The sequence below is a fragment of the Panthera tigris genome, chromosome D2 (genome assembly GCF_018350195.1).
Source record: "Panthera tigris isolate Pti1 chromosome D2, P.tigris_Pti1_mat1.1, whole genome shotgun sequence".
NCBI lineage: Eukaryota > Metazoa > Chordata > Mammalia > Carnivora > Felidae > Panthera > Panthera tigris.
The window spans coordinates 72,453,839-72,480,989 of record NC_056670.1 but is presented as its reverse complement, the minus strand read 5'-3'; the positions used below and the strand labels follow the sequence as shown (position 1 = coordinate 72,480,989).

The window sequence follows — 27,151 nt, the reverse complement described above, 5'->3', positions numbered from 1 at the left end:
GGTGTCTCATTAGGACACAATTAATTGGTTCATTTGGGGTATGGTTATTATGGAGAATCGACTGAGTAGAGGTAACATGCCACGTAGTGCTGTTCCGGAGTAAATGGGTCAAGAGATTGTGCCTTTAAACCAGTTGAAGGAGGAGCAGTAGACACACCTGGGAAGTCTTGTTCAAGGCCAAAGGCCTGCGTCCCACACCAGTACCTGGAGTTACCGAAAGCAGGAGAGCCAAGAACCAAAATAAAGGAGCCGGTCTGCAAGGCCCAAGAGTGGGCCTAGGCCTGCTCGGCTGCATTTGAGCCTAAGACCGCCTGGCAGGTTTCATGTCCCGGGTTTCCCGGGACAGTCGATCATTCCACTTCTCTGAGCCTTGGTTTCTTTCTGCATAAAGTGAAGACGTTAGGGGCGCCTGGGTGGCTCAGTTGGTTAAGCCTCCGACTTCAGCTCAGGTCATGATTTCATGTGTGGTTGGTGAGTTTGAGCCTCGTGTAGGGCTCTGTGCTGACAGCTCGGAGCCTGGAGCCTGCTTCGGATTCTGTGTCTCCCTCTCTCTCTGCCCCTTCCTTGCTCATGCTGTTTCTCCTTCTCTCTCTCAAAAATAAATAAACGTTAAAAAAAAAAAGTTAAAAAAAATAAAGCGAAGACATTGGACAAAAGGCCAAGACGGCCCTTTTAGCATTTCTGATATTCTAACCTGACCGCCCCCCCCCCCCCCCCCCCCCCCCGCCATCTCCTTGTACAATAATTGAACCTGCTAAGCCCCTTCCCTCTGTGAGTCTAGGCCGGGTCCTCCTGGTGACAGGTCATATGCATATGTGGCATTAGACCTTCCATCCCTGATCTACAGGTTGAGTCACTAAACCTTATGGGTCTGGTGTAGACCTGGGGTCTTCTCCAAAGTGGCTAGGGCACAAGGGCAGCATCCCGAGGTTCCCTAGGAAGCGGCAACACAGAAAGCAAACAGTGGTAACGGCCGAAGAGCGCTTCTCTGGTCCGTCTTGCTGGTAACCAGGACCCCTTGGGCCTGAACAGCTCCAACAAGCAAGTGAGGCCTCTCGCTCCAGTTCAAGGCCACAGGAGGTGGGCAGGAACGTGTCACAGGCCACGCCAGGCTCATTTCTCTGAGTGCCCCCCGAAGAGTGCTCCTGGAGCCTCCTGGCTGGCTCTTGTAAGGGTCTGTGACTGGAACAAGCCAGATGTCACAGAGCAAAAGCATTTCAGCTATTAAAGGGGTAAAGGCTTTGAGTAAAATAACTGCCAGCTGCCTTTTGACCCATATTCTAGAAAACGTGAGACTACGTGGGATTTCAGGAGGGCTTTCTCCCAGAGCCCTGGAGTCCTAGCGTGCTGAAGTCATGTCTGATTCCCATACAGCCAAATCAAATGCGTGCATGGCTGAGGCCCAACCATGGTCCATTGTTTCCTAGGCCACCAAATATCGGGGGTTTGCTCTTAGACCACCTGCCCCATTGTAACCAGAAACAGACTACCTGCCTTCCATCTTCTGGTGGTTTACAGAGCTTTGGGGCCTTTCCCCCTTCATGCATCTCAGTTCTGGGGCAAGCAAGTCCCAAATGTAAGAGGCCCCATGACCCGGAGAGCCCTGCATTTCCCAGAAGCACTCATACGTTTTCTTTGTCCACTCCGCAGTGTTTGGGTGCCTGGCTTGGGGCCCAGCACCCAGTCACCCCTGATCGATAGCGCTGCAGAGATCTATGGAGGGAATTAAGCAAGCAGAGCATGGCTGTCCCTTCCTTGGGGGTGTAGGTGCAAGGTGAGTGTCCTCAGAGTGACACTGCCTGGGGAGCCTGGGTCCCAGCCTCTGCCTCTGTCTTCCAGGCAGGCCTGGCCTCCCCGGACAACTCGGAGCAGCTCATCATTGCCTTGGAGCCCGAGGCGGCCTCCATCTACTGCCGGAAGCTGCGGCTGCACCAGATGATCGAGCTGAGCAGCAAGGCCGCGGTCAACGGGTACAGCTCCAGTGACACAGTGGGAGCTGGGTTTGCACAGGGTACCTCCTGCTCTCTCTCTCCCCTCCCCGCTCTCTCCCATCCCAACCCTGCATGTTTTGGGCCCTGATTATTTAAGGCCTTTAGCGCGGTAATGAAGAACCGAGATGTTCCCAGAGGGGTCGGCTGTGAGCACGTCTGTTCTCAGCGCCCCCTCCGGGACCCCTCCAGGGCCCCTTGTAAACTCCGCAGTGGTCACCCCGGTTCATCACCTCCCACATGTGTGCCTCAGGTGGCTCAGGTGGGAAGGGTGCTTCTCTCCAAGAACCGGAGAGATGGCCCCAGAGCAGCTCCTGGTTTTACATTTTACTAGGCTTTTAATTTTTCTTGTTTATTAACTGATTCTTAATCAAATCCCACTTGGCCTGTTATTAATTCCCCCATTAAGGCTGTTGAGTTATTGCTGACTCACTCACTGGGGCCGCTTCGTGTGTGATGAGCTCATTATGTGTCTTAACCGTGAACCTGGCGAGAGTTTAAAATACGGATGAAAGGGGCGGAGGCTTCCTGACCCCACTGGTGCTCACGTAGCTGTGGGAAGGAGTACCGCCTAGGGAGATCCAGGATGGGTATTAAGGAACTTTTTCTCTTTAGTAGTTACTTGTGTGCCAGTTGGTCACATTCTTGGTCCTAAGAACTGTTTTCCCTGGTATCCAGGGCCCTGTGAGTCTGTCCAGGGCCACAGAGTTTTCAGACATCCTAGGTCAGGGTCAGAGCCACCGAGGTGAGCGAGTTCAGGCACTAATCAGAGCGCTGTGAGTGCCGTTTCCAGGTCAGGGCCTCGAGGGCAGAAACCCACCCATCACCCATGCCCACCCCATCCTGGAAGGCCCTGGAAGGGAGGAGGAGAGGGAGAACGTTAGCTAGAACTGCGGCCCATTGTCCCCCTACAGCCTGGTTCCAAGTTTTCCTTGCTCCCCACACCCAAAGCCTGTCTCTGTACTGCCCAGGGCGCTGGGGTCCTGGCTCAGCCTTTGCAGGTGTGCATTCCTGCCCAGGCCCTGGGTCCTCTCCTCCAGAACTCTCCTCTTCCTCTTCACGGGGGCCACTCTGCCCCAGAGGCCACCACTCTGCATTTTCAACCCAAGATGGAGGAGTCTGTGAACCTCAGCCACGAGACAATGGCCAGGCATTCCCTTGGTCCCCAGGCTGCTGTCTCAGGCTGCCGGGGCTGAGTGCTAACACCTCAGAAGCAAGCAGGCTCTCCTTTGACTCCGAGGGCTCGATTTGCTTTTTCTGGGCAATGCTCAGCCTCCACCGAGGCATGCCGCGGCTGGCCTTACTGCTAACTAAGTCAAATGTGTTAACATGTTACATACTCGGCACAGCCTATTTAATTAAATTTTCGTCTTCATCATTGTAATTGGAAAAGAGACGCATGACTGACTGGGCTTCATATCTTACATGCTACTTCCTGCCGGTTCATAAACAAAAAGTCACGTCAGAATTAGCTAATTGTAGTGCGGCTCCTAATGCTTCTGAAGTGTAACATTCGCATTGAAGGGGAAACTGGTTTTGAATGCTTGCCTTCCCCGAGGGCTCAGGTTTTGGTTCCCTTTCCTTTAACATGGCCTGTCCGCCCCACACTGTGTCTGTGTCCTGTGCCTTGTGGGATTTGCTCTTGTCTTGTGCTCAGAGGGTCTTTTTGGTTTTTGAAATCCTCAAATTGCTGGCCACCACCCCTCAGAGGGGCAGTGACGCAGGGGTTCTCTCTCAGCCTTGTTTTACAGTTGGTCTGTCTCCCAGAAGGAAGGGGTGCTGCCTGGGGAGGCCTGGCAGAGCACTTAATCAGGAGTACCCTGGATGGCATTAAGGCCCTGAGCCCTCCTGGGCTGTTCTCTGCCCTCTGATGCTCCTTCGTGATGGGCGCCCTGTGGACACTACTGACGGGAATGGGAATGCCACTGTGCCCCCAGCACCGCAGGGTTGCTGTTAGCATTATTTTGCGCCAAAAGGATTTCATGAGATCAGTAAAGGATATATTTTTCTTAATGTTGGGCTTAATTTGCCCCAAAGTGTGATAATTTTTTTGAGAGCTCAGAATATGTTTTATTAGTCTTGCTTGGTCTTTTTTTTTTTTTTTTTTTTTTTTTTTTTTTACTGTTTACTTTTGAGAGAGAGAGAGAAACAGACTGTGAGCAGGGGAGGGGCAGAGAGAGAGGGAGGCACAGAATCTGAAACAGGCTCCAGGCTCTGAGCTGTCAGCACAGAGCCCGGCGCAGGGCTTGAACTCACAAACCGTGAGATCATGACCTGAGCCGAAGTGGGACGCTTAACCGACTGAGCCACCCAGGCGCCCCTTGCTTGGTCATTTTTTTAGGACTGCCATTTGTTAGCCGTCTAGATTGTTTTAGCAAACCAAATGCCCCCAACAAGGTCCGCGATAGAAGTTCATGGGGAGTCAGTGCTGGGGACAGGAGTTTGGGGATCCCTCCCAGGTCTGCAGGGACTCTTTGATCCGAGGGCCTCACCACTGTACTCCAAGGCCCAAGGAATTCAGAGCTGACAGGCACTTGCCATTCTAATCCCCAGGGAAGACGCTGTTTTGCAAACACAGTGCTCCTTGCTAGAAGAGGCTAGAGGGTCAAGGGTCCTTAATTGGATAACTAACAACAGACGGATTTATAAGGCACTTCGAAGTCAGCAGCACCAGTTTAGGGACGGGAAAAATTGGTGGGGGGCGAGGTTGTGGGATGGGGCAGCAGAGCAGTGGACAGAGACTTTATCTGTGAAGTTGGGGGTTGCTCTAAGTTGTTCACTGTAGTGGCCATTTCTTGGGTAGCAGGTCTCATACTTGGTGCTTTGCCTTCCTTATCACCTACTGTGTGCTGGGTGTCACATTGGGTGCTGAGGAAAAATCGGAGAACCAGTCCCTGCTCTGCTGGTGAGGAACTGAGGCCAAGTGTTATTATCCCCATTTTATGGATGGGGAAGGTGAGGCCCAGAGGGGTTAAATGATTTGCCCCACTTCCCACCTCGGCTGTGCCCTGCTGGTTCCCAGCTACCCTCTCGCGGCCCCTTTCCCATCTCCTAACATTCGTATTCTGCTTTTTCAGATTTCAGTGTAAATCATTAAATCTCAAAGGCATGAGGGTCCATGGCCCAAGGGTTGATTTTGAGCTGCAAGACAGAGTCGTGGGAACTGCAAGTCCCTTAACCTTGTCTGACCTGGTTTCCTCCTCTGAACAGAAGGATGATGATTTGTGCCTTGTCTGCCTCACAGAGCTGTCGGGGGGCCTGTGAGGGATGCAGTGACCCCACCCAAGGCGTCACAGCCCCTCAGTGCCCCGGGGGCACAGCCATGTTGTTCCCCAGTGTTAGGAAAAAGGTGGCCAGGGCTTTGCTAGGTTTGGATGGGCCACCTGTGGCTGAAGCGCCACCTGGTGGCGGAAGAGCACATTGGCTTCACCTAGGTCGGGGAAATGGCTTCCATGCAGTTTATCCAGCGTCCAGATTAGGAAAACATACCCGACATTCCTTGCAGCAGACAGAGTTCCTTGAGGTGAAATTATTTAACCAAGTGCACTGCAAGCTTCTTGGCAGACACGTCCCTCCCTGGGACAGCAAAGCCAGGAATTGGGTTGATTTATTAACCCTTTACCCCAGAAAGTGTCACTGGGGAGGAAGGGCTTCTCCAGGGTGAGCCTTCCAGCAGGGTACAGGCCCAGCTGCCATGCAGTGAATAGACAGGCGCTGGTGAAAATGGTCTGGCTCTGAGGTTCCCAGTGTTGTGTTTATGTAATCATTTTGGTCAAGTATCGCTACACGTTCCCTCCCTAAACCTCACGCTGTTGCCTCCGCTGACTGCAGACGACTGCCAGCCTTTTCATGCTTTCTCACCCGTCCTTTTCTTTCTGTCGGCCACTAGCTAAGGAGCACATACGGCGTAATCGGCAGAGTCGGACCTTTTTGGTGGAGAATGTCATAGGAGAGATCTGGTCCGAGCTGGAGGAAGGTAGCGTCCTTGAACGTCCTTTGCCCCTTGCTGGATGCGTTTTGTGCTGCTGGCAAAAATGCATTCCTGTTTGCTCCTTTTGCATTTCTGGAAAACGTTCAAAATCGGTTGGTTTTAAAGACCACTGTGCCAAGGAGAACTTTTTGGGGCCTGTAAGTTTGCATGTTACAAAACCATACAGACTCTTCCGAAGAAAAGCAGGAACTGGAGCTCCCCAGTTCCAGAGTAAGTCTTGGGTTAAACAGCAGGTCATGCAATGGCAGGACATTGTCCACTCGTGCCTGCCAGGTCTGCAGCAGCTTTAAAGATTCGCTCGTCTGGGTTCTTTATCGCCATGCTCACCGGCACTCCTGGGCAGACACTACCCCGGTCCCTTCCGTCACTACCCCGGTCCCTTCCGTCGGGAATAACTTGCCGAGCGGCCCATCAGCGACACCGCTGTATTAATGAGAAGCGTTGCCGCGAGTTTAGCTGGGTGTGCCGAGTCATCACCCCCCAGCTTGTTTCAGGATGGGGCTGACCAGCGGCCTATGTAAAGGGTGGATGTTTTTAACCAGGTGACAAGTACGTGGTTGTGGACAGTGGCGGTGGCACCGTCGACCTGACTGTCCATCAGATACGGCTACCGGAGGGACACCTTAAAGAACTGTATAAAGCAACAGGTGAGCCCCGGCATGACCGATTTTCTCCTTCCTGAGCTGTTTCTCTCCTGTCCGATTTCTCTTGCTATTTCGTTCTCTCACTGCTGTCTGCACGTGGGATTCCAGGCCCCGAGGGGTACGATACCCAGATGCCCGTGTGGGGCCGGAGAGCAAGATGCAGTTAAATGCTCTTCAAAACACAAACCACCGTAGGGGCGCCTGGGGGGCTCAGTCGGTTGAGCATCCGACTTCGGCTCAGGTCATGATCTCACGGTCCGTGGGTTCGAGCCCCGCGTCAGGCTCTGTGCTGACTGCTCAGAGCCTGGAGCCTGCTTCCGATTCTGGGTCTCCCTCTCTCTCTGCCCGTCCCCCACTCATGCTCTGTCTCTCTCTGTCTCAAAAGTAAATAAACATTAAAAAAAAAAAGTTTTAAAACACAAACCACCGTAACTTGGGTTTTGGCATACAATGAGCCTGTTTTAGATCCTGGCCAAGGGAGTTTCTTTCTGGAAGTTCTGGAAGGATATGATTGTCATCTGATTTGTCACCTGTGTTTTAGTGCCACAGTTAAGCTTTCTAGGGAGGTCTCGGGACACCCGGTCTTGGATCAAAATTGCCAAAGCAAGCAACAGGCTCTCTCCGTTGGTGGGGGTGGGATGATGAATAAGTAATAGATCACAGGGTCTCAGTGGGCCTGCTGATTTTCCAGACCCTGTCCCTGGATTTCTTGGGTAGGAATACCGCAATGCTCCTAGTTAGTTATGTGTATCAATTTTATTTAAAATATAATTGATTTTAACAAGCTCGTTGACGAGTGATTCTGTAGGGGAAAGTCTCTCCACCTGGAATGAGAAGAACTGGAGGGTTTTCAAGCTTAAGTAAAAACCGTAGCTGCTGTCCGTTTGCTCACTGGGCCCAAGTTCGTGTGACTTTGTGTTTCAGAGAAGAACGCAGGGTAGGATGTCTCTCGGAGTCTGAATTCCGTTTTCACACGGCGGGCTCTCATTTTGTGCTTGACTCAGGTGGACCCTACGGATCCTTAGGAGTAGATTATGAATTTGAAAAACTTCTGTGTAAAATATTTGGAGAGGATTTTATCGAACAATTCAAAATCAAGCGTCCCGCGGCCTGGGTTGACTTAATGATTGCATTTGAGTCTCGTAAGAGGGCGGCTGCCCCAGACCGAACTAACCCACTGAACATCACCCTGCCCTTCTCCTTCATCGACTACTACAAGAAGTTCCGTGGCCACAGCGTGGAGCACGCCTTGAGGAAGAGCAAGTGAGTGGGCTTCATCTTTGGCTTAGGCCATTCAAGGGGGTGGATCCTACCGAGGGGAGGGAGGAAGGGGGTGTGGATTCTGAGTTCCAATACTACACACAAGCTATGTGACCTTGGCCAAGTGACTCACCTTCTCTGTTCCTCAGTTTTTCGTCTGGAAAATGGAAGCGATCATTCCACTTACCTCAAAGGGTTGTTGTGAGGATAAAGTGAGTTCAAAAGTTAGACACTTAGCACAATGCCTGGGACCTGAAAACTGCTGTTTCTGTGTTAGCTTTTATTATGTGCCAATAACCATAAGCTTTGTGAAAGCAGGGAATTTTGTGTTTTTGGCCTCTGCTGTATCCCCAGCATCTACAACAGAACCTGGTACAACGTAGAGGTGCTCAGTAAATATCTGTTGAGCAAAATCCCATGGGACTCGGAGTCTCTTGGCTACAGGCAAGTGTTCGTAGCTCAGCTTGTTGCAAAATGGACATTTGGAAGCTGTGTGAAAGCTGAATGACAAAATTGATAGACAAAAATCACAGGCTTCTAAAAATCTTTTTATAGCAGAAGATTTCAAACATTCACTGTGCAAAATGAACCTCATGACACAGCTTCAACAGCTGTCACCTCCTGGCCAGTCTAAATCCTCGTGCACGCTCTCCCAAGTATTTTAAAGCAGATCTGATCATCATCTAATCCATGAATATGTCAGTAGGTATCGCTAAGATAAATTTAAAATCATTACCATAATGCTGTTATCACGATCACACTTGACACGAGTTCTTCAATATCCTCAAATTCCCAGCTAACATTACAATTTTTCCAACTGCCTTATGTATGTTTTTCAGTTTGCACGGATATCGAAAAGATGGCTCTCCATAGCAGTTATCTGATAGGCCCCTAAGTCCCGCTTACTATATGGGTTCCCTCTCCTGCGTTTTCTTTACAGTTTATTATTAGATGACAAAGCTGATCGTCCCATAGAGTTTCCCGCAGTCCGGGTTTTTTGTTTATCGTACGCTCACGTAACATGTTTGGTCCCCTGGTATTTCTGACAAATTGGCAGACGCAGCTTGGTCAGGTTCAAGTTTGAGTTTTTGGCAAACCTGCCTCATGGGTGGTAGTGTGTCCTCCTCTCACATCAAGTCAGGGAACACATGCTATTTGCCTGTTGCTTCTTTTGTGATGTCAGCAGCCACGGAGGGGAGTTGCCTAGGTCCGTGATGTTAAGGGATAGCCCCTTAGTCTCTCACTCTGTCTTCATTTCTCAGCTAGCCTATTTCTGGAGAGAGAAACTCTTCTCAATGGTTTGATTGCACTGAAATACCTTTCACATAGGCAAGACAGGACAAATTTTTGGTTCTTTCTTTTCGTTTATGAATTTTTTGTTAAATATTGTTGATTTCCTAGCATTCTCCTAAGTGACAAATGCATTTTTTTCTTTTGTGGGGGCAGAAGGGGGTATTATTAAGGCTTCGTGGATTTAGGCATGTTTGACGTATTTTAAACCATGGCAGTTATATCCTTAGTGATGGTCAAAATGTCCCATCTTGGCCAGTAGGAGCCTCTTTAAGTTGGCTCCTGAGTCCCGTTGATGTGACATTTTGATCTGACTTCTGGCTCATCTTGTATATTCCCCATCCCAGACCTGCAATCGGCCATTTCTCTAAGAAGCCCAGGTTCCATTTAGTGGGAAATGAAGTGGATAAGACTGTAGGTCTTCTTGACCTTGGAGCAGGTCCCTAGCCAGACTCTGACTAGGCTCATGTTCTCTCTGTCCACTGGCCCCCTCCCCACAGGCACCTGTTCTGAGTCTAACCCCAAGTCCTGCTCCACAGTTTTGCGGCCTGTCAGCTCTCCTGGGGAGACGGGCTACAGCCAGCCACGGAGTCATTCCGTGCCACACCACATTGTCCTGTGGCCGAGGCCACAGAAAGATGCCTGGTCAGGGAGACCTGGCAGCACCTAGAATGTGAGGCTAGGAAGCAGCTGGTGTGTGCTTCCCTTCAGGGACAGAGATGCCATTTGCTTGGCTTCTTTGAACCTGAGGATGGGTGGGGGACGTGTAGTCCCTGGCATTCCTTTAGTGCCAGAAAATTTCCAAAGTGTTTTCACAGATGTGGTATTGAACTTGATCTTGACAACCGCTGTGAGAAAGGTAAGACGAGTTGTGTTAGCCTTGATTTCCAGACACGAGACTGGGGCTCAGACAAAATGCAGGCCAGCTTGCCCCAAAGTCCCGCAGCCCAGCAGTCCTGGCTCCTTGTCTGGTGTTCTTTCTGCTCTGGACGTGCTGCACCTTTGACAGAGAAAGGGGCATCCTGGTAGGACGGGGCTTCTCACTGTCATGGGACAGGTGCCTGCAGGGCTCAAGGAAATGCACTTGAGCATACAGGTCTGTGGCCAGATGCAGCAGCACCATGGACACATCATATGAGCCTTCAAAGGACTTGAATCCGACTATCGCTTGCCTATAAAATGTGGTCATTCAAACGAGACAGACCCCTTCACTTCTTTCCCTGTCTTTTGCACTAGATTTCGGCTTCCACTATCCCAAGGGAAAGCTGGCCACAACACAAAGCAAAGAGAAAATCAAGAGGCTATGTCTTAGCTTTTGAGCATATCTAAGGGTCTGGGTTGTGGCAGTCGAAGGTATTTCCAAGGACTTTCAAACCCTTCAGTTCCCTTAAATGTGACAGCTGTTCTGTTCTGTCAGGGGCCATCTCTGTGCATAGTAGCCTGGGTCTCCTCCATACTCTCACTTCTCATTTCTCTCTGTGCCACACCCCCACAGCGTGGATTTTGTGAAGTGGTCCTCGCAGGGGATGCTGAGGATGAGTCCGGATGCCATGAATGCCCTTTTCAAGCCAACCATTGACAGCATCATTGAGCATCTCCGTAAGTATGAGCCAGGGCTCGGCCACTCAGTGGGGCAGAGCTGAATGGGGACTGACTTTTCTGGCATGACCAGCTAGAGCATGTGAAGTCAGACTGGCAGGGGGTCTGGGGCTGGGAGCCACAGGCCAGGGCCTGGGCATGAATGCGGGAGGTTCCTGGGCATAGGCTCTCCAGATCCCTCCCCTCAGGTACCGCACAGCAGCCCAGAGCCTGTCTTCACCTGGGCCTTGAGTTTGGCTTCGAAAGTCAGGGAGCCGGGAACTCTGGAGCAGTATTATCCTGGAGTGACAGGGCCTAGGGAATGCACAGTCTTTGCTTTATCAGGATGCATGGGGAACCATAATCTTTGCTGGGGAGGGGGCACACTTACGCGGACCAAAGAAAGGTCTCCTGGGAGGGAGCCAACAGAATCTAGCCCTCAGGGGCCCTCCCTCAGGGACACACAGTAGACTCCCTGGGGACCTTTTTCAGCATCCAGGCTTCCCATTCACTTCCCACCCCACACCGACTCAATCAGAACCTCTTTGAAAACCAAAGAATACTTTTTATAACAGCCTGCCTTGACTTAGTTAGCAGGACCACAGGTTTGGAGAATGTCAGGAGTATTTATTTATGCCTAACAAATTATTCCTTGAAATGATCACCACCTAGCTGTTAAAATGTTTCCACTTAGCAATAGCTTTGGTTTTTATCCCTGAGCATATAGGTGTGCAAACCCCCTTCTGAAGACCATCTCTACAGGGACACCTGGGTGGCCCAGTTGGTTAAACATCCAACTTTGGCTCGGGTCATGATCTCATGTTTCGTGGGTTCGAGCCCCGCGTTGGGCTCTCTGCTATCAGCTCAGAGCTTGCCTCAGATCCTCTGTCCCCTCTCTGCCCTACCCCCACTCACACTCTCTCTCTCTCTCTCTCTCTCAAAAATAAACAAACATTAAAAAATTCTTAAAATAAAATTTAAAAAATAATAACAAAATAAAATAAAGACCAGCTCAAGAAAAATTCTGTCCAGCCAGCCCAGACCTGTCTGTCCCCCAGTGGGGCCACACGGTTTTGTCTACTTGCCGCATTTCTTAGGCCACCAATCCCCCTCAGCAGCTGGCTTTTCGTGATAGAGTGCTGTCCCTTCCTCTTTGCTTTCAGGGGACCTGTTTCAGAAGCCCGAAGTGTCCACGGTCAAGTTCCTCTTCCTGGTGGGAGGCTTTGCGGAGGCGCCCCTGCTGCAGCAGGCGGTGCAGGCTGCCTTCGGGGACAAGTGTCGCATCATCATCCCCCAGGACGTAGGCCTCACCATCCTCAAGGGCGCCGTCCTCTTCGGCCTGGACCCCGCCGTCATCAAGGTGCGTCGGTCGCCCCTCACCTACGGGGTGGGCGTGCTGAACCGCTACGTGGAAGGCAAGCACCCCCCCGAGAAGCTGCTGGTGAAGGACGGCACTCGCTGGTGCACTGATGTCTTCGACAAGTTCATCTCGGCTGACCAGTCGGTGGCCCTGGGGGAGCTCGTCAAGCGTAGCTACACCCCGGCCAAGCCTTCCCAGCTGGTCATCGTCATCAACATCTATAGCTCCGAGCACGACGACGTGAGCTTCATCACCGACCCGGGAGTAAAGAAGTGCGGTACCCTCCGCCTGGATCTCACAGGGACCAGCGGCACAGCCGTGCCCCCCCGGAGGGAGATCCAGACCCTCATGCAGTTCGGGGACACAGAGATCAAGGCCACAGCCATCGATATAGCCACCTCGAAGAGTGTCAAGGTTGGGATTGACTTCTTAAATTACTAACGGGCCCTCCCGCCGCCTGCCCCGCCCTTGGACCCGGCTCACCTGCATCTGCTGACCTCAACCCTGACTGTTCTTTCCCTGTCCTTGACCCTCAGCATCGCCCACCTGGATTTCAGCAGGGAAGATGGGAACCACCAGGGCTGGAAATAATCAGGGGTTTTGGAGGGCACACTGGAGTCAGAACAACTGTCGGAAATCGAGACTGAGGTTTGGGAATAAGAAATCCGAGGATCCTGGGAGAGCAGCTCGTTTTTATAGGTACAAAGTGGTGAAACCCGCACCCACCAAGGGAATCGGTCCACTTCTGCAGCTGCGACTCAGCTTGCTTTGAACGCATCTCCGGTAAGCAGGACTCAGGATGCCTTGTCGCTGTCTTTCTAGGTTGGACGTGAGATCTCTGTGTCAGGAGGAGATTCTTCATCTATTTGAGACTTTTCTTTGTACGTTTCTTGGGGGATGGCAGTCAATATAAAATGCCACCCATCTGCAGTTAATTTCTTGTCATCACCATGTGATTGAATGTGGTGATTCAGCAGGAGCTTGGAGCATTTTTAGCTGGTAGGAGAAGACTGCCCACGCGGGGCACTATTTTAGGTTCTCGTAATTTGAATTCTGAATAGGTTCAGTGAGGAGTAACGATAGCCAGCTAATAGGCTAGGATTTGAGCGAGCGGGAGGACAGACACCTTAACTTTTCAGCAGGTGAAGACTTGCTTTAAGGGAAATGGACATTAAGGCACTGCTGACTTCTCCTGAGTCATATGCTGCGACATCGTTCCCCGGATGCCAGATCCTGACTCCTGGGTTCATAAGTGATTCGAGTTAACCTTGGTAGACTTCAGGTGTCAGGAAAGGAGCCTGCAGTCTGCGTTGTTCACATCAGCAAGCCCAGGATCTGGAACGGCTCCACACCTCGACAAGCGTACATGTTTTAAACTAACTCCCTCCTCGCCGTCATCTCCCAGAGCGTTTCAGCCATGTAGTCCCACATTTCAGGAGGAATACACTCGTGATACATGGGTAGAGAATCTGCATTATGAAACGTTTCCCTGGAATCTTCAGTTTTTTTTAAGTGTATCTACAAGGAATTCCTAGATCTGTCCTTGATTAATTCAGTCAGGTCTTTTTCAAAGCAGATTGACCTGTGGATCGCCCTCGTGCCTGGCCGCTTCTTAAAAGTGGGTTCCTGGAGCCTGTTCCTTTTACAAGTGGAAGCTGGGTCTTGAGGAGGGGGACCAGCGCCTGCGTTTTCAGTGGATGCCACGGGGACTGTGGTTCCATGGGAGTCCGGGAACTCCTGACTTTAGGTTTTGTTGCAAGCTGAAATCCTGACCACCAGCACCTGCAGTCTTCCAGTCTGGGGCTCCCTGACAGACAGACAAGTGAAGAATTGGGGTCTCACACTTTGCCCTTTGTGAGCGAGGCGGGGGCTCCACCTGGCTTGGGGGTGGCGCTCTTGGCGCTCACAAGAAGGGCCTGCGAGGGAAGAATGTTAGAAGGAAGGCACCCTGCGAATGGCCCGAGGGACCCACTGGCTTGTCTGCTGGGACTCATTCTGATCTTAAATCACCGGAGGCATGCATAATGAATGAACGGAAGATGAGCTAAGGAACTTTGAATGCAAGCTGGATTCACCCACCCATTCCGTCGCCAATATGCAGATTTGACGCCGCTTTTCCAATGTCATTTGAACATGTCTTCTTGTTCACGTGGCCTGCTGCAGAATTCCCTGCTCGAATGTGAAACTCGAACAAAGCACCGAACTGGAGAACGCTGGTCACATAACTTAGTAGCGGGATCTCGTGTCCAGGCATCAAGGTGTGTTTGCTAGGCTTCTCTTCTGCCTGCTCTGCTTCAAAAGCTAAATGTTCTGGGTCTTTCTTTGATGTTGCCAGCCATACTCTACAAATAAGACTTTTTGATTTAGTTATAAGTAATATAATTTTATGTACATTAAATATTAGAATATTGTACAGAATCTTTATTTCTACAATGTGCTTTTCTTGTCAAAAAAAAAAAAAGAAAGGAAAATGCTCTTTGAATTTTATTGATGACATTGCTGCCTTTTCATTTCCATGGCTTTATTTTTTAATTGCGCTTACTTATCGATCTGTACCGATGCTAAGCTATGGACCGTGTATGCAAGGCCAAGCAATAGTCACAGGTGCCAAGGGTCAGAATACTCTGGAAAAAGGGACAACGGCTGGATCAACAGCTTCGTCAGACCTTGCCTCACTTACATCCTTCCCAAAGGCTCACAGTTTATGTTTAAAGGAGCATAATAATGTATCGATGCTCCTGTCCGGTCTTTGAGAGCTGGACATTCTGGTTCTATAAGCAACAGGACTGTGCAGAAAAACCAACGAAATCTCTCTGTGTCCCCGCAGGGCTTATCGGCTTCTTGTGGGGCAGGGCGGTCACCCTGAGGGCAAAGTGGGGTCCGTGTGCAGCACCGTCAGGATGACAGGGTTACACGCAAGGAATCGAGTGGTGCACAAATCCAGCCTTTCTGCTGGATTAAGTGTGAAAGTAATTTAGTCGAGTCTTCCTTTTTGGCCACTGTAAGGCTTTCCCACCTTTGCATCAGGCATGTCTCCTTGTCTATGATTTCTCTTTAGTGAGTTGGTTGAAATTTGCACTCTTGGCAGATAGGTGATGGAGAGGGGGGGTGATCACTTTCCTGGACTTTCTTCTGGCCCCAGTAGTCGACCTGATTAAAGGGAATCCCCAAATCCATCCCCCCTCTCCCTCCCGCCCGTGGAATGACATATTCTAGAATAAGAACACTGGATGAATACACTTGGACACGTTTTCTAATCTCAGAGAGTTTCTAAAAGGCCTGTTGTCATGACCGTCACTCAGATGTCCCTGTCCCTGGTATCTGATCATGTTTTGGAAGCAAAACTGTCAGACATTTCCTTTATAACTGCCCTTTCTGTACACAGCAGGCATTAATAAATGCTGAATGACAGACAAATGACAGACATAGAAGATAGGCAAGGCAGGAGACATACAGGCACTTTTGCAGAGTGATGACTGAGACTGAGTCCAGATTACAGAGCCTGCCCTACCCCTAGGATGTTATTTAGATCAAGTTTAGCTTCTAGAGTCTAGGTCTGGTTAATTGCCAGGGTGGCAAAGAATCGCATGCCTCAATATAAACGGGAGTCAAAATGCATAATTAGTTGAAGATCGAATTTCACAGTTGTAGAGATGACGTCGCTGTGGTCGAGCTGCATATTTATGCTGGGAAATGACTTAAGTGGATGACTATTATAAACGTCGTTGTCCGTTAGGTCACATCTCTCATCTGCTTGGACTATGGAATTTCATTCTAAAATATCAGCCACCGGGGTCTCATTCATTCACTACAGGATAAATTCACACTCCACAGAACCTTGCAGCTGTTCAAACTTGACGAGATTGTACCTGCAAACTCTGTCTTCACAGATGTCTAATAAAGCCAAACTCTGGATCTCGTGTGGCCCAAGTTGGTTTTTTTTTTTCCCACTATGAATTTGTGAATGGAATTATAGATGCATCATCGCTGACTTCCCCCTCCACCCCATCTCCAGTGGAGACTGGTTTTCAGATCTTGTCCTCAATGTTGCAAGCTTTTTAGCTTTTTTTTTTTTTTTTTTTTTTTTTTTTTGAATTAACTTTCATTCCAACTAGACTGGCTCCAGCCATGTTCGTGGGCCCCTAGAGAAAGTGGTCTAGCCAGACAGAAGGCAGATGAGCCGGGGGGGCCTCTGACAACTCCACCACACCCAAATGAAGGGTGTTGAAAAAGAAGCAGAAATGTCTAGAACTGGTGCGTTGCCCTCTGGTATCCTAGCAGGCATGCCAAGCTGGCTGCTGTGTCTAGAGCCTCGACTTTATTCCAGGCTCTATGTCTGGGTCGCCCTCTAGAGTTGGCTCTAGAAGCTTCTGGAGAGCCTGCGGTGGACTCCTAGGATGCTGAGGGAGGTCTACATGATTCTTCTTAAGCGGTACCTCATCTAAAGTTCACCTCCCAGGAAGCAGAGGCAGGGAAGGCTGGGGGATGCTGTACAACAAACCAACTTACCGGAAAGTGGTGTTTCCGGTGGCCACGTTTCGGTGTTCTCAGGCGGTCTGTAAAGGTCCTCACTCCCTCTGTCTGGGTCACACAGTGGGCATCTTGGTTTCCATCCAATGAGATGAAGGCTCAGGTCCCCTTTAGTTCCCATAAAATAAGGACGATTAGAAAGGAGTGTGGCCCCCACTTCCCTGTCACTCCTCCCCCTTCATTGTGGTGCATTGCCCCTTTCTGCAGCCCTACCTGTCCCGGGGGGGCAAGGGTGGCAAGGGAAATGTCCAGCCACGTAGGCTTCTCCTCCCCTCCCGGGCTGCTTCCCGTCCCCCCGCCAGTCCCTCACACAGCCCCGACTCCTGGAGGAAGTCCCCATTGAGACCACCCGGCCCCAACCCAGACGGTGCCACTGTCTACAGCAGTAAAGGCAGCTTTGACCTAGGTCCCCACACGTAGCGCTCTCCCCAGTTACAAAGCCCAGAGGGGCTCAGCTGGGGGGGGGGGGGAGATCACGTACCGAGAACGAGAAAGGAGAACAGCTCCCGAGACCAAATATTCACTGCGCCAAGCCCTGGATGTCATGCCGGGGGCCGACGCTGAGCCTGGAGCAGGGGAGGCATCCCCCGCATCCGCTGGTGTTCATCCGCGCCCCCTGGCCTGTGGGCCCGAGGTGAGGTCGTGGGCGGGAGGGTTGAGCAAGGGGGAGGGGCATCCAGGAGTCCGGCCCCTCCTCCCCCACCTTCGTGGGGGGGCGGGGGGGGGGGGTGAGCGCACAAAGGCCAGAGGGAAGGCGAAGGCCAGGAGGGCTGTTGGCCGGTGGGCGATCCAGGCCCGCCCAGGTGAGGACGTGGAGTGGGCCGGAAAGAGGAAGCGGGGGGCTGTGACCTCGCTTTTCGACCCCTTCCCGGGCCCCCACCCCCAGCACACCTCCTCCCCACGCTCCTCCTCTCGGATTTCACGGCTCAGAGGAAGCCGCCCAGGCCACCACCCACCTGCGCCAGGTGCGGCCCACAGGCCAGGGCCACGCTTTGGGGTAACAGCTATGCTATATAGGCCCTCAGGGTTTAGATGTCCCTCCTCGGGCGGGACAACCCTCAGACAAGTTACTTAGCTTCTCTGCGCCTTATTTTCCTCATCTGTAAATGGGGCACTCCCATGGGAACTCACCCTTAGGGCAGCTGTGAGGATTTGGCAAGAATACCGTCCCGGGTGCGCTGTGTCACAGCCAGTGTTCTGCAAATGTCCGAGTGTGTTCGAAATTCCCATCACTGCTGACTAAACCCTGACTGTGGCCCTCCCCCCGAGACCACGTGTCCTGGCGGTGAAGGCCTCACTTTTGAGAAGTGACCTGCTTGGCATTGTAGCACTGGGCAACATCAACGGATGCCCAGATGCAGGAGCTGTCCCTTTTGAGGGGACCCGGGCCATCCTGGAAGAGGGCGGGGGTCTGGCTGGGGAGGCAGCATCCCATCAACATGCCGCGGTGCCCCCCGCCCTACCTCTGCTCACCCATCTTGGACTCTGTGCCCATCTTTGGGGACTTCTGAGCCCTTCCAGCCAGACCTTATTCGAATTCTTCATTGTTTAGCAGCATCCTTGGCCCCTAACTCACTAGATGCCAATAGCACTGACCGCATACCCCAGTTGTGACAACCAAAAATGTCTCCAGACACTGCCAGGTGTCCTGAGGTGGCGTTGGGGGACAGCCGAAGTCACCACTGCAACCTTTTCCACCTGGAACCACAAAGGCCCTGGGGCTGGGGGTGCTTCTTCTCTTCCCTTTTCTGAGGTTCCGGAGTTTCACGTGGGGGCTTCTGGGTCCTGCTCATCTTTGTATTTCTAACCTCGTGACAGTTGTTGGCCACAGTGAGCGTACAGTTCATGATTGCTGGATGGATGGATGGATGGATGAATGGATAGGAGATTGGGTGGATGGAGGAGGTCCCAGGAGGGGAGACACTGGGGGACATGTAAAAGGTGAACGCCCCTTGGTAGTAGGCCACTGGTTTTATCTGCTGGTTCTGTGTTAAGATGGTGGTGCTGCCTCCCTTTCCCAACCCCCCGGCGGGGTCATTCTCCTCCCAAGGACTCTAGCACACGTGTGAGTTCTTGAGGCAGGGACATTCGATTAGATCATTTCATTCCCTCTTCCCTTCGTTAACAGAGAGTGAAATCATGGAGTCTTCCTCCAAGACCTTCATGAGACACCTGCCAGTCACACCAGGCTACAGTGGTAAGTGGTGACGTGCCCTGCCGATGTGCCTGGCAGAACCGTGGTCCTGCTCACTGTCCCTGCCTTGGTCCGCTGTCCATGTCTTTCTGTCCAATTGGGCCAGTACAGACACGTTGGCTTCTTTAGGACCCTTGTGGAAAGCACTCCTTTGCCCAAGATGGCTGATAACGGGGTTCTGATGAATGGAGAGATACAACTTAGTCCAGATCTCCCAGGACATGGCCTGGTACGTGGGAAGCACCAAATGTCCCTTGAGTGCATTTGGACCAGGATAGACACACTGCTAAGGGGACAGACACAATGAATAAGCTGAGGCCCTGTCCTTTTCCCCAAGTCGAGCTTTCTCAAGTGTTGCACGAGGGTTGTTCTTATGGGCCCATCCCTTCCTGTGTCCCCCAGAGGGAGAGTGGTCAAGTGCCCCGGTTTGTCTGGAATGGCCCTGATTTCAGCACTGAAAGTCCTGTTTCCCAGGAAACCCCTAAGTCCTTAGCAAACAGGGATAATTGGTCATTCTACCCAATAGTGCTTCTCCTCAGGCTTCTGGGCTACGGGGGACTTACTAAGTCACGTCCCTGTGACAGATGCAGTGGTCCTCATGGGCACTCCGCTCTCACAGATAGGTGTTCTTAGGAGAGGAGATGCACGGGGAATATTCCAAGGTGCCCAGCCTCACCCCTTATCCCACTGGCTGGTTAAGGGAGCAGGCTTTGAGTTCTAACAAACTGAAGTTTCAGTCCCTGCGTGGCCGCCGTGTGTGTGATTGTAAGAGTACTTTCTGTGGTAAGTATAAGTGTCTATTAAATGGGTGTATTCGTTTCTTAGGGCTCTGTTTATATTTTTTTAATTTTTTTAAAAATACCTTATTTATTTTTGAGAGTGACAGAGTATGAGTGGGGGAGGGGCAGAGAGAGAGAGAGAGAGACACAGAATCTGAGGCAAGCTCCAGGCTCTGAGCTGTCAGCACAGAGCCCGACGTGGGGCTCGAACTTGTGGACCACGAGATCATGACCCAAGCCAAAGTCGGACGCTTAACCGACTGAGCCACCCAGGCGCCCCTCTTAGGGCTGTGTGTGAAACAACAGATACTTATTCTCTCACAGCTCTGGAGGCTAGCAGTCTGAAATCCAGGTTTGGTTGGATCATGTTCTCTCCGGAGGCTCTAGAGGAGGGCCCTTCTTTGCTTCCGGTTTCTGGTGGCCCCCCGCTGTTCCTTGGCTTGTAGCATCACAGCTCCAATCTCGGCCCCCATCTTCACGCTGCCCTGCATCTCGGAGTCTCTTTCTCAACCCCCTCTCCCTTATAATGGAGTGCTTTCGACAAGTATCCCAAGAAGCTAAAGTGTCTGTCCTGGTGAGTCAGCTGGCCAGACATAGACAGTGGACTAAGGCAGAGACAGATGGATTTAGGGCACATCCTCAGCCAAGGATAATCTCATTTCCCAGTCTTTCATTACGGCTGCAAAGAACTGTCAGGTAAGGTCCCATTCGCAGGTCCCAGGGGTTAGGACTTGGGCACAGCTATTTGGGAGACACAAGTCAAACCTCTACACAGGATAATGATAGATTTCTCATCAGATTGTCGTGAGGTTGGAAGGAGCCAGCACACAGGCTACTTAAGACGTCCCGGCCCTTAGTAAGACTCAGCGAGCGTAGCTTGTGGTCCCCCCGTGTGTGTGCACATATACAAGTACATAAAATCTCTGCAGGGCAGGGGAGGCCCTGGTGGCAGGGCCCCTCGGTTTCTATGGTCTCCCCGCCACCACACTGGGGTATCTTTTGACTGCCCCTGGGTTGGGGACACTGGCTGGTGGGTGGAGAACTTCAAGATCAGTTTAGAAATTAGATTCTTCCAGAAGCAGCTTCTCACAGGGCGTAGGAGGCAGGGTTTCTGCTTTTAACTCTGTGGTCAGGTTTTCTTTAGGGACAAAGGCAAAATGTCTGGGCCCCGGGAACGAGTGAGGGGTATTTATGTATTTATCTATCTAGCCATTTAAAACCAAACTCTTAACCAGTTTTCCCTCATCCGTTCTTTAAAAAACAAAAAACAAAAAAAGAGTTTTATTGTGACAATATTATAGTCCCTAGGATTCAGCATCTAGTTTAAATAAACACTTGTGTTTTACCCATACTAATAGTAATGATTACATGTTATTTTGTGGGAAATGGCAAAAAATTGTTCCAGGGGGTGGGCCTCACAGATAATGAATTTACCTTTTTGTGTAATAGGTCTCAGCTTTTAATAAGCCCGCAATTTCCCTCGACAGTCCGACAAAAAAGATCCCAAATTGCATTTGGGACGTGTCAAGGAAAATAAGCTTTCTCTCTAAAAAGATGAAATAATTTCAATTACTCCTCAGACTATCATTTTGGCCCATTAAATGCTTTCCCCATTTGCTGTTCAGACTGACATCAGGGGCTTTGCTATCAAAGAATATGACTGTCATCGTCTTTGTCGAAACGGGCCGTCCCTCCCCAGGTCCGAGGTCATTTTTTTTTGTGGCCTGGGGAGGGCCCGGCGCAGCGCAAACAGCCCCGCTTGTGTTAATGGCCTTTGGGAAAACGCAGTGTCGTTGGCCCAGGAAGAAATGCCAAGTGGTGGGCTGGGGTTCCGGGGAGTTTCCGCGGGTTCTAATTGCCTCGCTGAAGGCCCTGATGCATCGGCTCTTGCAGGCTTCGTGCCCTACCTTAGCTGCCAGGAATCCACCAGCAAGGACAACATGTCCCACTGCCTGAAAACCTTCCAGGAAAGCACACAGCGATATAAACACCAGCTGGAGAAGTTTCGCTGCTCAGTGGCCACTGCCCGGAAGCTGAAGCCCGTTTGCTCGGAGGAGACGGTCCTGCGGGAGCTGCATCAGTATTATCGGCAGTATCACCCCCTGAGTTTGGGTACCGGCTCCCGGAAACCTGCCCCCTTCCCCCCTGGGCACAAGTGCAGGGCCCGGCAGGCCCCAGGGGACACAGAATCCAGCACCCGTGCCAAATCCCCAGGTGGTAGTGCAGGATGGAAAGGCTTGGTCTCATAAGATGAGAAAGAAACGTTTCTTGGTGGGGGGCGGGGGGGGGGGGCAGAGGGACACGGTCCCGGTCGGGCAAGAGAGTGCTGGGAACTGAGACCCTAGGCAAGTCACCAGGAGTGTTGGGACCTCACCTGCCCTCTTAGTACGTACGTACATGTGTTAGCTGCTTTGTCTGTGCTGGACACCGTTATTTCATGAACCGCGACGTCAGTGCTGTGACGGCGAGACTATGATTCCCGCTTTAGAGACGGGGAAAGTGAGTCTGCAGAGGTGGTGGTGACCCTTGTCTGAGGTCAGACCTCGGCTCGAACCCGGCTCTACCAGGTGCTAGGTGGGTGGGAAGGGGTTGGCCCCGAACAACAACCACAAAAGCGATGACAGAAACAACTGACGACGTGATTACGTGTAATGCTAATCACAGCCATGATTTGCCATAGACCATTTTTAAGGTCTAAAGCCCTGTAGGAAAAGTAACGAACTCCAGAACTGCCTTTATTATCATTACTCTAATTGCTTGGGGTTGCAGACTCACATGCGTGTTGTGCTTTAAAGTTTTCCAAGCCGTAACATCTGCCTTCAGAGTTTAGGATTTAGCCCCGTTCTGTGACTGTCTGCTGAGTGACGTAGGGCACATTGCTTCCCCTCTCTGGACTACAGCTCCTTCATCCAGTGCGGGGAAGGATGGACTAGAGGCTCCCTACGGTGCGCTCCCGCTCTGAGGGTCTGGGACTCGGTGGCCTAATTCTATTCTGACAGCAGCTAGAAGAGGCAGGCGGGCAGTTACCTTTCATCTCACAGATGTGAAGTCGCTCAGGGTCAGCGCCAGAGTCACTCGCGACCTGAAGGCAGTTTCCTGGTGCTCAGCCTGATATGCTTCCTTCTGACCTGGTTGCTTCTCCTGATTCCTTTATGTGCACGGTCAGAACGCAACGTGGGAAGCTTCTTGATTAATCTGGGAGAGGAGCAGGATCCGGTGAAGGGGGAGAACTAGAGAATCAGACAGACGCAGGCTTGAAGCCTGGCCCTACCACTCCCTTGCCGCGTGACCTTGGCCAAGACGCTCTTAACTTCTTTAAGGTCTCGGTTCTTCCTCTGTAAGGTGTAGGTAATTACAGTGTCAAGTTCTTACAGTTCGTGAGAGAATGAAATGGGAGGGTATTTGCAAAGCCCCTACCAAGGTGCCTGCTACTCGGTGTCGACCAACCCGCGATAGCTGCCCTTAGCACGTCTGGGGGCCTCTCGGGGTTCGCCAGCGTAGCTGCTGGGGTGCCAGCTCACTGTGTGGCTTCTCAAAGCCTTCAGAAAGCACGGTGTCTTTACAGAATGCAAACACGTAAAGAAACCTCTCCAGGAGCCTCCAATCCCCGGCTGGGCTGGCTACCTCCCGAGAGCCAGGGTCACGGAATTAGGCTGTGCCACGAGGTACACTGTGATGGCCAGAAACTGCTACAGAGACTTCCTGGACCTCGTGGAGCAGGCCAGGAAGGCACACCTGAAGCCATATGAGGAGTAAGTCTGGCTTGGGGCGTGGCTGCGGGTGACAGGAACCAGGGCGAGAGCAGTTGTCGGGCTGGGGCGTTCCCGGATGCCCCATCCCAGCTGTAGGGGGCCTTTGATTTGTTTTACAGAAGGGGCCTCGTTTGTAACGGGGGCCTTCAAGGTGGGCCGCTCCCCTCCACTCCCCACCCCACCCACCATTTTCCAGAAGCCCTGCTTGCGGTCCTGGCTGGTTTGCAGGGCAGAGGCCGGGAGGAAGAACCAACAGGGCCACGTGTCCTGGCAGCAACCTACGGCCCAAGGGCACCGAGGGAGGGACATGGTGTGGCACCGCATAGGGCAGCTCTTTGGCCTCAGTTTTCCCTTCTGCAAAATGGAGATACGCTAATCCTTTCATTTTAGGATAAATCGTAAGGATTAGAAAGAAACACGCTGTGCTCACGCAGGATGTGCAGAGATGGTATTTTTTCTTTTTATTATTAAAAAAAAAAAACGAGTAAGTCTATGACTTCTGTTCTTCAGAATATACGGAGTCGGGTCCACACAGCCTCCTTCTGCTCCTTCTCCAAAGGTTTTGCAACACCAAGGGCTACTGCCAAAATATCCGGAGTTTTCTATCCCAGGTAAGGGGGGGGAGTCCCTCTTGCCTTCCTACTCCTTTTAAAAGGGGGATGAAATGTTTGCAGAGCCTCCCTGCTTAGCTGGGCCATCTGCCTGCAACTGGTGGGGGTGGTTTCTCTTCCAGGTGGTGGCTGTCCTGCCCATGGAAGACCCCTGACAGAGGACCCCAGGCCTCCAGTGACGTGTGGCTGTGCCCAGAGATCAAATATGTCCTGCAAGGGGAAGATTTATCTAGAGCCTCTGTCCTCAGCAAAGTATGCAGAAGGCTGATGCAGACAGCCTCTCAAGGAGAGGTGAACTTCAAGGGGGGACTCAAAAGCTCACCATTCTTACATGAGAACCAGGCCCTGACCCACACCCAACAGGCACTACGGACCTTTCAAAACCTCAGAATCCTTTCGACTGCCACCTGCACCCTGTTTGGCAATAGCATGTCATTAATGATAAAGGCCTTTTATTGTGTGGGAATAAAGAGGATGCTTCTCAGCATGCTGAAGGTTTCTATGGTGAGGGGGGTTGCAGGTTATGTTGACATTCAGACGAGCTAGGGAGAGGCCCATCTCATCCTTACCTTGAGGTGACCGTGTGCACCTGGGTCAGACTCTTCCTGAAGCCCTAGCCCAGCTTCTCACCATCAGTCCCCGTCAGCCATCTTGGGTCCTGACATGGCAGTTCCCACCAGTGGCACAGATGCCATGCCCAGCCAACCCTGCTGTCTCAGAATCCCAGTCCCCAGGCGACCCGGTGGCAGGCACGAGGTGTATTCATTTCATCGGGCTTCTGTGACACTGCCTCAAAGAGGCACCAAAAGATGACGGAAGTTTATTGCCTCGCAGTTCTGGAAGCTAGAAATCCGAGTTCAAGGAGTGAATAAGACCACACTTCCTCTGCAACCTTAAGGGCGAACCCTTCCTTGCCTCTTTCCAGCTCCTGGTGGTGGTTTGCTGGCAATCTTTGGGCTTCCTTGGTACGTAACTATAATGTCTGTCTTTATCGTCCCGCAGCATCCCTCTGTGTCTCTCTGTCTTCGCGTGGCAGTCTTCTTGAAGGACACCTACAAAGAGCCTATTTCCAAATAAGTCATAGTCTTGCGTGCTGGGGGTTAGGACCTCGATATATCATTTTGCGGGGACACAGTTCAACCCACAGCACGGGCTTGCCTCCTTCTGCCACTAACAGGCACTCTCTCTGACCTCGCTCGGCATCCGCTGGCACTCAGAAGGCCTCAAATGCAGCTCTCCTGGTGCAGTGAGACCACTGTAGGCATCAAAAGGCTCAGAAATGGGCAGAGCCAAAGGACACAGTACTGTACCGTTGGGGGTTTTGCCCAGGGTGGGAATTTTCACCAGGGTTCCCTGGGCAGAAATCAGGTGTCAGATCTTTACCTCTGATGAGTCGAAAGAGCTTTGATGAGAAAAAAGCTACCTATTTGTTTTTATGAACCTCCTAGTGGGACTCAGTATTCTCTTCTCTTATGCAACAAACCATAGCCGTACCTATCACCGTCACCTCGTCCTAATGGAAACCACAGATCTGTTCCTATCATCTGACGTTTGTTGCAAACAGCTTAAAATAATGTCAGTGCGGATCACCACTTTATAATTATGTAGTTGTTCAAGCTACTTTATCTACCCTCTAGTATATTGTTATTCAGTCTATATATGAAGAAACACACGGTGAGCTCACAAATTTGTCCTATTTAATATTTTGACCATATTTCACATAATCTCACGTATTTGACTTTCTGCATTTAAAAGCGTTGTGAGAAGACGCTCACAGCTTTCACCAGACAGCCGGAGGGGCCCTGGCACCGAAATGTCTCCTTGTCCAGGGAAACAACCGAGGATGTGTGTACAGGGTGATTATCATACAAAACAAAACAACAACCCAAACCCTGTAAGACTTGGGATTACAATATATCCCTTTGTTAAAAAATAATGTGATAGAAGAGTACTGCTATGGACAAATATTTATAATACAGGACATGAAAAACAGGACATAAAATGTGTAATAACAGCGAGCCCACACGCGCGCGCGCGCACACACACACACACACTATGATCTTGCTTTTTATTTTAAAAACAGTTGTGGGAGGGGAGAGAATGCTAACCCATGGTGCTACCAAATGGTTATTTGGATGATGATACATCACTAGTTATTTTTATTGTCTTGTGTGCTTGCTTTCCAATTTTTCACAGCCAACAGGTATTGTTTTCATAATCAGGAAAAAATGTTATTTTTAAAGATCTCGGCTGTTTTCATCTTCTTGAGATCGTATGTTTAGAGGCAAAAAGCCATATCTCACTGGAAGGTAGCTGGCATCTTGTTCAAAGGGCTGGAAGAGACTATAGATGAGATTTTTTCCAACTTTCTTAAAACCCTGGGACCCCACTATCCAGAAAGGAAAGCAGGAGATAGATCCGTCACCTACCTGGGGCAGGTGGTCCAGCCTGCCACGCCTCTGCGGCACTCAGAAGAGAGCGACGCCAAAGAGGTGTCTTTCTGGTCACCTCTTCCAAACCCACAGAATTTGCAGATGATTGCTCTGGACTCAAGGTTATTTAGCTCTTTGCCCTTGAAATTAAGGGGTGCCAGGATTGAAATGATTCCTCGCAAGGAGCCCTCATCTTGATCTTATCCGCGGTACCATATAGCACATCAGTATTTAAGTCACTGACTAATCCATTTGGTACCACCTTTAAAAATTGGCTTGAAGTGTGAAACAAAAGCAAAAAACAACAACCCAGTGACAGAGGTAACAGAATCGAATAAAGGCAATCAAGAATTGTTTCATAGTATCTAATTCTTCTCCAACTTCGTGATTCAGATCACCAAGTTCAATGTGCAAATCTGTAACTCCTTTTGTAGAAGCAGTTCCACACTGCAATTCTTTTCCTTAATCTTTGTCCTTGCTGTTTCTCTCTAGCCTATAATTTCTGGAGCGTCATCTGTCGGGGGAGGTAGGGAGGTGATTTTACCGCGCAGCAAATTATCATTATTAGCACAAGCTGCATCCGTAATGAGCTCATTCTTGCCACTAAAAACAATTCCATTACCTGATAAGACAAATTTCCGTGGGTCTGGAGACACTGAAGAAACTGAGGGTGAGGGTTTGCATGGTTGCTTTTAACAATGGGTGGGCCTTTTGTGGGATGGTTTGACTTCTCTAGCATTAA

The 27,151-nt window shown here is 50.9% G+C and overlaps 2 protein-coding genes across 4 annotated transcripts in view; both read left to right on the top strand.

The window, feature by feature from the left end:
• The window catches only part of HSPA12A (heat shock protein family A (Hsp70) member 12A), a 65,798-nt gene extending 51,360 nt beyond the window's left edge, over positions 1–14,438 (top strand). The window contains exons 7-12 of the mRNA XM_042960068.1: positions 1,840–2,011; positions 5,878–5,964; positions 6,522–6,626; positions 7,628–7,886; positions 10,669–10,772; positions 11,915–14,438. Coding sequence (XP_042816002.1) covers positions 1,840–2,011; positions 5,878–5,964; positions 6,522–6,626; positions 7,628–7,886; positions 10,669–10,772; positions 11,915–12,552 — 1,365 coding nt within the window. The 3' untranslated portion in view covers positions 12,553–14,438. The remainder of the gene's footprint in view (positions 1–1,839; positions 2,012–5,877; positions 5,965–6,521; positions 6,627–7,627; positions 7,887–10,668; positions 10,773–11,914) is intronic.
• Positions 14,439–17,357: 2,919 nt separating this feature from the next.
• On the top strand, positions 17,358–24,464 carry CD2H10orf82 (chromosome D2 C10orf82 homolog). Of its 3 annotated transcripts, none has more exons than XM_042959858.1 (6): positions 17,358–17,444; positions 18,770–18,838; positions 21,508–21,726; positions 23,180–23,366; positions 23,877–23,977; positions 24,100–24,464. In XM_042959858.1, the coding sequence occupies exons 2-6, from the start codon at positions 18,781–18,783 to the stop codon at positions 24,243–24,245; spliced, it is 711 nt and encodes a 236-aa protein (XP_042815792.1). In that variant the 5' UTR covers positions 17,358–17,444; positions 18,770–18,780; the 3' UTR covers positions 24,246–24,464. The 3 variants fall into 3 exon arrangements, with proteins under 3 accessions (XP_042815792.1, XP_007084910.2, XP_042815791.1); XM_007084848.3 differs by lacking the exon at positions 17,358–17,444 and adding an exon at positions 17,451–17,606; XM_042959857.1 differs by lacking the exon at positions 17,358–17,444 and adding an exon at positions 17,451–17,638.
• The last annotated feature ends 2,687 nt before the right edge of the window (positions 24,465–27,151 follow it).